The sequence below is a fragment of the Anser anser genome (assembly GCF_964211835.1).
Source record: "Anser anser genome assembly, chromosome: 15".
Lineage (NCBI taxonomy): Eukaryota > Metazoa > Chordata > Aves > Anseriformes > Anatidae > Anser > Anser anser.
The window spans coordinates 9,883,777-9,895,882 of NC_139736.1; the positions used below are offsets into that span (position 1 = coordinate 9,883,777).

The 12,106-nt window shown below is 37.8% G+C and overlaps 1 protein-coding gene and 1 long non-coding RNA gene across 5 annotated transcripts in view; one reads left to right on the forward strand and one right to left on the reverse strand.

Moving 5' to 3' along the window:
- Window positions 1-12,106, forward strand: part of MYH11 (myosin heavy chain 11) — a 60,780-nt gene that overhangs the window by 33,154 nt on the left and 15,520 nt on the right. For all 4 annotated transcript variants that reach the window (XM_083800123.1, XM_083800121.1, XM_083800124.1 and 1 more), the window contains 17 exons: window positions 7-105; window positions 1,067-1,210; window positions 3,639-3,734; window positions 4,105-4,223; window positions 4,400-4,552; window positions 4,997-5,170; window positions 5,365-5,538; window positions 6,024-6,138; window positions 7,045-7,238; window positions 7,406-7,527; window positions 7,643-7,712; window positions 7,849-8,009; window positions 8,865-8,973; window positions 9,826-9,957; window positions 10,250-10,456; window positions 10,840-10,977; window positions 11,631-11,754. In XM_083800123.1, the coding sequence (XP_083656249.1) occupies window positions 7-105; window positions 1,067-1,210; window positions 3,639-3,734; window positions 4,105-4,223; window positions 4,400-4,552; window positions 4,997-5,170; window positions 5,365-5,538; window positions 6,024-6,138; window positions 7,045-7,238; window positions 7,406-7,527; window positions 7,643-7,712; window positions 7,849-8,009; window positions 8,865-8,973; window positions 9,826-9,957; window positions 10,250-10,456; window positions 10,840-10,977; window positions 11,631-11,754 (2,331 nt within the window). The remainder of the gene's footprint in view (window positions 1-6; window positions 106-1,066; window positions 1,211-3,638; window positions 3,735-4,104; window positions 4,224-4,399; window positions 4,553-4,996; window positions 5,171-5,364; window positions 5,539-6,023; window positions 6,139-7,044; window positions 7,239-7,405; window positions 7,528-7,642; window positions 7,713-7,848; window positions 8,010-8,864; window positions 8,974-9,825; window positions 9,958-10,249; window positions 10,457-10,839; window positions 10,978-11,630; window positions 11,755-12,106) is intronic.
- LOC310882036 lies at window positions 5,487-7,931 on the reverse strand. The gene is made up of 3 exons (XR_014572790.1): window positions 7,817-7,931; window positions 6,480-6,557; window positions 5,487-5,624 (listed from the first exon to the last, which is right to left on the reverse strand). It is a non-coding gene; the product is annotated as an uncharacterized lncRNA (long non-coding RNA).

Here is a 12,106-nt window from a genome sequence, read left to right on the forward strand (position 1 = left end):
AAACAGATTTGCTTGAAAAATCCCGTGCTATTCGTCAGGCTAAAGATGAGCGAACATTTCATATCTTTTACTATTTGATTGCTGGAGCTTCTGAACAAATGAGAAGTAAGTTACTTGATAACAATTCTTCCATCTCATTAAACAGCCTAAAAAAATGGCTTACTTAAGTAATCTATCTTAATTTCTTTAATTGAACGTCATTCAATATTTTTGGTAAACAAACAGCCATAGAAATAATTTTCTCAAGTGAACTGTAAAAAAGCTTCAGTTGGTGTATATCTGTTTGAGTCAGGTGGTTTGCAGTTTATAAGACGTTTCAACTTACAGGAAATGCAAACTCATTGAAAGCCAATCTTGAATGTTATCAAGATGAACAGGGAAGAGCTGTTCATTAATTTTTTACACAAAAGAAATTGGGGTTCCCAGTAAAATTATTGGCTAGCAGTTTTACAATCGATTAAGAGAACATCTTTCTCTCAGCGTATGATTTTAAAAAAGGGGATTCAATATAACATGTTGGAACATCATGGTTTAAATACAGCATCTTTCCCTCCACTACTGGTTGCCAAATTATGTATAAAGCAATGGATAATTTTGTATTTTCTCTGGTACTTATGCTCCTTACCTAAGAATCTGTTGCTGGCCACAGTACAGGCTGAAAAATCTTTTGGTTTGACCCCCTGTGATTGTTACCTGTTTCCATTCTTATTATTAGCTGGTATGAATCCCCAGGTCTAGAAGACAAAGTGAGGTGTAATTCTGACTAGGTTACACACAGAATTAAATGAAAAAATTATGGGAAGAATGGCTCTGATTTTTTGCATGGGGTGCAAAATTCCACTGAGGGACAGAGACATTCCCTCGTTACTAATGAAAATTTGAAACTTAAGGCAATCAAACTTGCTAAATGATGCGTTATTTTGAAAATATTTGTCCACCATAAAATCCTAAAATTTTCCTTTGGTGAAAACATAATTTTTTTTTTTTGTTGTTCTTTGGGGGAACCCATGAACGAACAGTATTAAGCTGACATACTTAACTCACACTTTTCTTCTTTGTCTTTTAGATGATCTGTTGCTGGAAGGCTTCAACAATTATACCTTTCTCTCTAATGGTCACGTGCCTATTCCTGCTCAACAAGATGATGAAATGTTCCAGGAGACCTTGGAAGCCATGACAATTATGGGCTTTACTGAGGAGGAACAGACAGGTGAGAACTGTTAGCAAGACTGCATTGAAGGTATACATCTGCAAGTGACACGATATACAGATGCAAATGCACAGCAGTTAATTTTGTGTAGAGTAACCTCCTTGCAAAATAGGCATGTGAAGTAAGGTTTGTGATCTTGCACGAAACACGAAGTGGAGGATTCTAAATCTACTTATGTTGTTCAACCTCTTTGCCTCTTATTTCCCCTGAGTAAAACTAGTACCAATCAACTGTTAACCTAACTACTGTTTCTAGGAAGTCTGCTGTGAATTAAAGCCCCTGGATTTTCCTCTTTCTCTCCTTTACAGGAAGTATTAGATGAATTAAACCATAGACGTCTCATGGAAAGGAAAACATTCTCAAGCATGGATCTGTTTCTTCCTCACATTAAGCTTTAGATTGGAACTCAGTTCTGTGTGATCAGGAGTTTGTAAACCTTTGTTTAAACAGGGTGATGCTTTGAGAAGTCTTGTGAGTGTGAGGAGATATTCACAAGGAGACCTTGCAAGGAGATCTAATTATGATCTCACTGCTTTTAGGTTGTTGTTAGAAAAGATCTCTTAAAAAATATCACAACAGTGCCCTACCTTTTCCCATTATTGCAGTAGGTACTGTTAGGAGCCAAAGAAACCAATACTGAAAACTCTTTGCATACTGCCTCCTTCAAACATTTAAACTGGCAGCACTTGCTGTGAGCAAAGTAAAAAAAATATTGAAGTTACCATCTACATTGGAAAATAAGAGTATACATCATCAAAGAGTAGTTATCTCTGTGATACACAGAGCAACTGGTGATGTGCAGGGCAGCTATATGTAGTAATTTAGCAGAGAATTAAAATAATTATCACAATATTTTGCTTTCCACTTGAATGAAGAATCACAAGTCTTTTTCTTATTCTTTTAAGTCTTATAAATTCAGCAGACCTACTTGTAGAAGGAACATGACATGCACTCTTGACTCATTTGAACTGAGCACAGTTGTCAGCATGCAGAACCACTAAAAGACATAGTGTTTTCAAAGGTAATTTGTGCTTACGAAAGGACAGATTTTAGGCATCTCACTAACAGAACTCTATACATACTCAGAACAGAATACTGAATTCAAGCCAGCTCTAACAATGCTAATGACTGTTTAATGGCATTTTTTCAGAACTTTTCAATGAGTTAAATGAAAAAGTTACAAAATATTACAATTTAATTTTGAAATATGTGGATCAGGCTCAAATAGCTCATATTCACTGTTTGGGAGAAAAGGGACATAAAAACAGACAGCATGAACAAACAACTAAACTACCTTGACAATGTGGGCTTACCAGAGACATCAAATAGTGTAGCATTTACCCCTCACAGTTACTAGGAGTGTGCAGGATTTTGTCTCATGCCCATCAGCCTGAATGACCCATGGTTGCAGTTGCCATGCCCCAAGTGACACCTGGTGGCAGAAACATCGTCACCCCATCACTTGAGCCTTGGACCAGCTGCCGTAGCAGGAGCTGATCTCCATAACCTCTCAGCCCTGCAAGAGTGACTAAGGGTACCGAGAAAAAAATGTCTTGCCTTTCAGGACAGCCGTGATAATCCCACTCCTGGTAAATTCAGATGATAGTACTGATGAAGACTGGTTCATTCTCCAGCCAGGGCATATGCAGTGGCATTGTCAGCAGCATTCTCCATGATATCAAAAGGAGTTGTATTACTGACTGAACCCCTTTCATTTCATGCTTTAAAATGTAAGCCCATTAGGGCAGTATTATTCTCCTGTGTAAATCTATCAAATGAATAAATTGATTAGATTAATATGATCTCACCTATAACATAGATTAATATGGTCTCATCTATAACATAGCAGTAGATTTTACTACCTGAGGTAAGGCAGCATCACAGTTATATACGTTTTAGTAAGCAAACATTAATCAATTAGTTTTCTGTATTCTGGCAGTAATTCTGCAAAAACTTGTATGCATTTAGTTTTAGTTGCATGAGTGAAAAGCCACATGTTCCTGCATAACTTGAGCTTCAGAAGTGCTACACATTTTTGAAGCTGTTGGTAATTCACAGATATGTTTGATTTTAAAGACAGAGATACAGATTCTCCAGTGATCAAGCGGGAAAGATGTTACGGGCCACTTTAAGTGGAAGATGAATTCCTGAGACCTGGGGATCTGCCTGGTGAACCAGCACAGCTTAACTTGGAGGTGCTGGTGTTCCCAGATTGGCCTGTTTACTCCACTGCATGAATTATCTGAGTGGCTCCTCAATCAGCACTCAAACTCTTGAAGTTTAGAGCAGTCTTTTAAAGCGAACCTAGATCTTTCCACAGAGGTATAGACTACCACAGGAAATACAATGAACTTTCATTATTGCAGAGAATAGAGTTTTCAAAATGCGTCATTCCATTCCTCATTTATTTTATCTGCTTATCTTACAGCTATATTGAGAGTTGTTTCGTCTGTCCTACAGCTGGGTAATATTGTCTTCAAGAAGGAGAGAAACACTGATCAAGCTTCTATGCCTGACAATACTGGTATGATTTGTCATTTTAAAAATTGAGTTAACATTAAAAAAATAAATAAAATAGCAGCTGAGTAAGCACTCTATCATTATTTTTAATTTAATTGTAATTGCCTATATGCTTCACAGGTCTTAAAAGATATATTATGCTTGCAATCCATTCAATTATCACTAACTTTTCTGGTAACCCTGAATCCATAAATTGATGAACAGTGAATTTCTTGCTTGCATCATGGATAATACTTTTACTCTTGTGTGTACAACAGAGGAGGTTTTAAGGAAGATAAATAGCTTTGTATTCTTGTTGGACTGCTTGTATTCACACTTACTGACCTACTAAGAGAAAATTCAATCTGAAATATAGTATCACTCTTTTATTCTAGCTGCGCAAAAAGTGTGTCACCTGATGGGAATTAATGTGACAGATTTCACAAGATCTATTCTAACCCCAAGGATCAAAGTAGGACGAGATGTTGTTCAGAAAGCTCAGACCAAAGAACAGGTATCTACTTGCAGTCTGCTCAGCAATCCTGAAGATATTTTTCCTGTCTTCTTTTCTTTCTTACTTCTTGTCTAAAGGGAAATGTCTGCTTCTTGTCTCCCTATTCATTATTCTTACTTAAATTAGCTGTTAATTGCATTTCTTCTTTCACTTACACTTTGCTCTTCTTTTTTCAGGCTGATTTTGCCATAGAGGCTTTGGCCAAGGCAAAATTCGAACGTCTTTTCCGTTGGATTCTAACACGTGTAAACAAAGCTCTTGATAAAACAAAAAGACAAGGTGCTTCTTTCTTGGGCATTCTTGATATTGCTGGATTTGAGATTTTTGAGGTATGTGTTGTGAGATACAAGTTGGTTCAACTCCTTATCATCACGCTGTGGTTTGAAATGCAAGATGACAAAAACCTAAATTCAGAGCCACAAAAACAATATGTTTCTTTCAAGCTGGCTAGCTGCCCATGGCCAAGACAATCCACAGGATTACTCCACCTGGAAAGGCTTGGGGCTGGCAGCATTATCCTGTTGGGTGGCTGTGGGACCCTCTGTTTAGAACCAAGGTCTGGTCTTCGTGGTTTATTAAACAGGTCCCAGTACTGAGACTTGTGAACTTACTGTAAATTTTTGAGACCTTAAATTAGAAAAATATGGATCCTTTATTTTAATTTCAGTAATCTTTAAAAAGAAATAGAAGGTAGAAAATTTCATCTTGTCATGTAAGTTCCCTCTTGCAGGTGTCTTTCTAACACTAGGAATTCAATTATTTTGTCTTCACAGATCAATTCCTTTGAGCAGCTGTGCATCAATTATACTAATGAAAAACTTCAGCAGCTTTTCAACCACACTATGTTTATATTGGAGCAAGAGGAATATCAGCGTGAGGGCATCGAATGGAATTTCATTGACTTTGGCCTTGACCTGCAACCTTGCATTGAGCTAATTGAAAGACCGGTAAGATATCTCTATAGATGGGACACTACGTAGGTTTCATCAGGATCTATTATGTATCAGTACAATATGACAGCCATTTAAGATATTTCAGATTCTTGATGCCTGGGAGGATTAGTTACAAAGTAAAAAGAAGGTGGTGTTCTTTCTTTGTCTCTGGCTGTGATGATACTGATTTGGTGTTGCTCACATTGCAGACCAACCCTCCAGGTGTCCTGGCTCTGCTGGATGAAGAGTGCTGGTTCCCCAAAGCTACTGACACGTCCTTTGTGGAAAAACTCATTCAAGAGCAAGGCAACCATGCCAAATTCCAGAAGTCCAAGCAACTCAAGGATAAAACCGAGTTCTGTATAATGCACTATGCAGGAAAGGTACTGGAGAGATTGAGCTATTTTGAATTATGGAACTTTGATACAGTGATGCTCAAACAGTAAAAAGAAGAAACAGTCCAGTTCCCCTGTTGATAAGGCAGAGCTTTAATAATATAATGTATGCATTAAGAGCTTTAATTACAAAACATGTGGAATAAGATTTGCAAAACATTTGTGTTTATGCTAAGATCACATGAAAACAAAAATAACCAGTACTGAGGTTTTTGAAAATCCAATTACTTGGGATTCCTTTCTAGCAAGCAGATTTTTAAAGGCAGGGCAGGTCCCCTGCCATAGATATGTCTGCAAAAAAAGCCCTTTAGATGCAAGTACATGCAAGAATAAATATTCAACTCAGCTCTCAACTATAAGCATGCTTTTCACATTTTATTATTTTGTGTCAGTCATTTTATTATTTTGTGTTCTTGGTCACTCCAGATTTCTGTATCAAAACAAGATTTTTGACCTGGCATTGTTTCCTGCAGGTTACCTACAATGCAACTGCCTGGCTAACAAAGAACATGGATCCACTAAATGACAACGTGACTTCTCTGCTAAACCAGTCTTCAGACAAATTTGTGGCAGACCTTTGGAAAGATGGTATGAATTGCAACTCAAATCAGTAATGTGGTTTAAAGGGAGAAAATTCTACCAGAACTATTTTGACAGCTATCCCTTACAAGCAGGAAACAAGTTTGAAACTAAGAATAGAACAGATTGAACTAAGAAGCAAGAATAGCCTTTTCTAAAGAAATACTTATGGAAAACATCATTAGATAGATTTAAGCACAACTAAAATAATTTCCTTACTTAATATTATTCAGCAACATACTAAAAAACATTCGTTATGCTGTTATCATGTTGCTGAATATATCATGCCAGACAGCTGATTTAATACAGGTTATTGCTGTTTATTATTAATGACTGTGAGCAGTCCTTACCTTACACAGTCCTCTCCACAAAGTCCCACAGCAGTTCTCTTCAGCAATGTATAATCTCAGATTCCACCAGAAGAATATCTGTATGCATACAAAACATTTCTTTTTTAAAAAATTTCTGTGGATCTGTAAGACATATATACTACACTATACATATGTAATATCTACAAATAAGTGTGCATGCAAACTCCAGGAAAGTGGTGGATAGTTTACTATCAAGCTAGGCTCACTGATGTTTTTTTTCTGGTTGGTAGGACACAAACCTACCAATGGGGATATTTTGCAGGACTGTCCTTTGTAGAGCAAACGTAAAACAAAACACAAAATCTGTGTATTCCATTTTTCCATTCTGTCACTAGTTTACAAAGCTCCTCATTTCAAGTTTGACAGAAGTGGACCATTTACCTAGAAGGATCTTCCAGTGCTTTTGTTAGCATGCTTCTATTGCATTAAAAATATTTTGGTCCTCTTTTGCAAGTTGCACTTTAGCAATGGCAGTGACAGTTGTAATGCATGGTGAGGACAGTTTATATAAGCAACCCCATTCACACTTTCTTTTATATTGCAGTGGACCGTATAGTTGGGCTGGACCAGATGGCCAAGATGACTGAAAGTTCACTGCCTAGTGCTTCAAAAACCAAGAAAGGCATGTTCCGTACTGTGGGCCAACTCTATAAGGAGCAGCTGACCAAACTGATGACCACCTTAAGGAATACCAATCCCAACTTTGTCCGCTGTATCATTCCAAATCATGAAAAAAGGGTAAATTTCAAATGCTCAGTTTTCAGAACCCTGGCACATTATGCATGCTGAGGTGCTCACTGTGTCAGCACATTGCAGAAATGAATGATATCTTCAAACGTAGACGTTTGAAGTAACATCTTTGTAAATTTCTACTGTACTAAGAATACTTCCTGTTCCCTTTTCAGGCTGGCAAACTTGATGCCCATTTAGTGCTGGAGCAGTTGCGCTGTAATGGTGTCTTGGAAGGTATTCGTATCTGCCGGCAGGGATTCCCCAACAGAATTGTCTTCCAGGAGTTCCGTCAGCGGTAGGAATCCCTTGTTCGGTCCTAACTCAGTGTTTAAAAGTGCTGTAATACACGTTTGTCTGTACAAAATAATCTGATGTTTTTCCACCTCCTTAACATCTGTGTCTTTTGGCAGATACGAAATTCTTGCTGCAAATGCTATTCCTAAAGGATTCATGGACGGGAAGCAGGCTTGCATACTGATGGTGAGGAAAGCATCTTTGATCCTATTGATAATCAGGCCTATACCTCTTATATAAAAGCTGCTGCGAATTAATAGAAATAAGAAGTAATTTTAAATACTCAGCACCGGAATTTACAAATATCCCTGTTTTCCTCCAGATCAAAGCACTGGAACTTGATCCAAACTTGTACAGAATTGGGCAGAGTAAGATCTTCTTCAGAACTGGCGTTCTGGCTCACCTGGAAGAAGAGAGAGACCTGAAGATCACAGATGTCATTATTGCCTTCCAGGCTCAGTGCCGAGGCTACCTGGCAAGAAAGTAAGAATATATACTAACAAAAAGAATATCTTTGGCAGTGGGGTATCTACCGTAGCCTTTTGTTCTCTGTATAAAAAATTGAAGATACTAAGATATTTTATTATTACCTATTAGTTGTATTACATTAGAATTCAACTTGTGTCCAACGCTGACCTAAAAGGACTCACTTCCTGCCCAGAAGAGGCTTACTAGTATAATTACAGGGGAGCAGTTATATTGTGAGGCTTCTTAAACCTTCTGTACAGTAAGCTCTCTGAAGCAATGACCCATTTTTTAAACACGTTTGTACTAACAGGACAAGGTACATCCTGAACCATGCCTGGAGTCACACACACTATTACAGTACAAATAGCAGCACCACTGGCATTTCTAAAACATAAAATAATTTCTTACACAGTATGGGAATGAAACACTGGAGTCATCTAGCACGATCTCAGTTAATGTACATCACTAAACTATTAGCAGCAATGCTCTTTTCCCTGCATACTACCACGGGTTTCAAATTGATGAGCAAACAAATTTAAACATAATAGGTTTCAATAATGATAATCAATGTCTGTTGAGTGCCCATGTACTCTGAATATATCCAGAATTATACCATTACTTTCTGTTTCATTCCTACCTACTGAATGCAAACAGCCAAAAAAAAGAAGACTAAATAAAACACTGGAAGTCTAAACAGAGGTGTTACCTTTTCTCAAGAAAGCACAGGCACTGTTTAAGTGACAAAAGAATTATCGCAGAATCCTCAAATCAGTAGACCCTCATGCTAGAGTTTCTTTATTTAATGTTTGTATCTTACAAACACTTTGCCTTCTCAGACTGAACCAATTTGCTTTCTGTTTTTAATCACAGAGCCTTTGCCAAGAGGCAGCAACAGCTGACTGCAATGAAGGTTATCCAAAGAAACTGTGCTGCTTATCTGAAGCTGAGGAACTGGCAATGGTGGAGACTGTTCACTAAAGTAAGTGACTACTATCTGTGAATCTCTCCCTCAGCTTTCCAAAAGAAATAGACTGCACAAGACACCAACTCGTGTCATGTGAGGCACTTTTCCTGCTCCAGTTCATCACAGCTGACTGCAAGAGCTTCATTAGCTTTTATATAATGCCATTAACATTAAAGTTAGTTTTAGCTTGGGATGAAAACAAACTAATTAAGCAGAGATTCATATAAGATTATGTATGTGTTCTTTTTTTAATTGCCAAAAAGGAAATATTTTCACATAGGTGGATAATGAGAAGAGAGCATAAAACAGAATCTCACGAATATGCAGTTATTCATCTAGGGATAGAGTAGCTTAGGAACTCCCTAATTGGGATATTAAACACCTTCTTGCTAGGCAGTCAAGCAAATTAAGTCTATTTTCCTACTGAAGAGGCTTTTTTCGTGTTGTTTTGTTTTGTTTTTCCAAACATGGCCTTCAGTTTGGATTCAGAAAATTGTTCCTACCTGCATTGATAGCAACAGTCACTAACACACACGGGTGTGCACGTGTGCCTTTCTGTGCAGCAGTTATAGTCCCTGGGCATTCTCAACACATGAAACCTAGCTTGGAATCCTTCAAGAAGTGACACTATTCAAGGTAGAGGTGCTCACAAGGCTCTGAGAATTAACACAAAGCCAGTTAATAACACTGCAGGGGCTTGCTGCTTTAAAGATGTTTACACTGAGTTTGGTTAGAAAGTATTTGCCCGCTACTTGCGGAACAACAGATAGTGCTGCCTTCAGTACCCGTCAGCCTGGCACCATTAAGTGCATTTAGTAACATAAGCACTGGTAGGAAACATTCTTTAAAAAACCTTATTATTTCCAGGTGAAACCGCTGCTACAAGTCACCCGCCAAGAGGAAGAAATGCAGGCCAAGGATGAAGAACTGCAAAGAACTAAGGAAAGACAACAGAAAGCAGAGGCTGAATTGAAGGAGCTAGAACAGAAACACACCCAGGTGATTTACAGCTCTGAATCTCTCTGAAATGCTAGCCACTCTCACCATTTCTAGAAGCTGTTACAGTAAAGGTCTCTTCTTCCTTTGGAGTCACAATTGTATTCATGGCAATCAGTGGTCCAGAAGAAAAGCTCAGTGCAGACAAACTCCCAGTTCCTTCAGTGGAGGCCTAGTGCCTGCACAAAAACTGTGTGGTGCAGCTGCCTACCTGTATACTAGGACTATCTAGTAAAAAGACACAGGGGCAATTTGCAATCTAAAATTTACCTGCCTATCCATTTTATCTGTTTAGCTTTGTGAAGAGAAGAACCTCCTTCAGGAACAGCTTCAGGCAGAAACTGAACTGTATGCTGAAGCTGAAGAGATGAGAGTCCGTTTAGCTGCTAAGAAACAAGAGCTGGAAGAGATTCTGCATGAGATGGAGGCCAGAATTGAGGAAGAGGAGGAGCGCAGCCAACAGTTGCAAGCAGAGAAGAAAAAGATGCAGCAACAAATGCTGGTAAGAAGGTGTAAGCAACAACTAGAGACAATAACATGTATCTCACAGAGAAGAACAGGACATAGGCCCTGAGGTTTGCTGATGAAAGAGCTTGCTGTGCAGCCCTCGATAGTATGTGCTTACTCTACTGAAGTAAGAACAATCAATATTTGTTCTTTCCTCCAGAATTCTTTATACATCTTCTTTCCATACCCCAATTCTAAATTTTCTCTAAAGAATTAACAAATCTTTTCTTCAAAATCACTAAGCATTACAGATAATCTATTTCTTAGTAAAACCAAAGTCTAGAACATACCCCACATAGACCGACAAGCATTACGCATTTCCTGTTATCTAAGTGGCATTTTGTTTCCAGAATTCATTATTTCTTTTTCCCTACAAAGGACCTGGAAGAACAACTTGAAGAAGAAGAAGCTGCAAGACAGAAACTGCAGCTTGAAAAAGTAACAGCAGATGGCAAGATAAAGAAAATGGAAGATGATATTCTCATAATGGAAGATCAGAATAACAAGCTAACAAAGGTAAGTGTTGTGGGTCCATTTCTTACTTTGTGCAAGATGAGAGAAAATCTCTTCAGCTAGAAGAACAAAAGGAATGCTTTAGGAAAACTACAGAGTTTCATGGGTGTAAATATTTACCAGATGATCAGTACAGCCTGTAGTCAACAAATTTCTGATGATTTTCCTGTGCTTATTTAAATAATTCAAAATTACATAAAAATACCAGTTTTGAGGTCCACTGTGGTGACAGTATCTTCAAGCAAAATCACCACAGCAGCCAAGCACAATCAGTAGAACACATTTTCTTGGCCTCAAGAGGAGTAAATAAGCCTCTTGCTTTTCAACCAATTTCAACCAAACTTCATGATTAGAACGAGAAGTAAACATGTATTCCAGTACTTCTGGAGAGGCGATACTCCTCTCAACTAGGCCCTATACTTACCAGCCACTAGAGTGAGTATAAGATTCTAATAACAGCAGATTAGAGAGGATGGAAACTTTAGGTACCGCTTTTCAGCCCCTCTATAATCGACAAATAGGAACATATCACTACAATCTCAGGAAAAACAGCATTGCAAGACAGTATCTTGGACATTTTTTATTTGGTGTAGGGATGCTTCATAATCACCAATGGAAGACACTTCTGTTAACAAAATTATTTGATTCTTCTTAAGGAAAGAAAACTTCTTGAGGAAAGAGTAAGCGATCTAACAACGAATCTTGCAGAAGAGGAAGAAAAAGCCAAAAATCTTACAAAGCTGAAAAACAAACATGAATCTATGATTTCAGAACTGGAAGGTAATATGAACAAAAGTGTTTTAAATCTGACGATTTTTGTCATGGCTCATATCAAACAAACAAACAGAATCTGAAGCAAACTAAAAATTGTGCGTGGTGTTTTCCAACTTTTGTATGCTGAAGCCATTTTGGGAATGAGAATCACCAAAACCCCAGGGAGCATAAACCATAGATACTTATTTTTTTATAAACAGAAGAGTAGAGGACAGGACGAAAAAAATAGCACTTCTGGAGAAAGAGAAATAAATTTAATTTTTTTTTGAATGACTGGAAATAAATGATGACAGCTAGGTATTGCATGGTGCTTCAGAAACACAGTGACTTGTAGTTAAATATATTGCCTCACTGATGG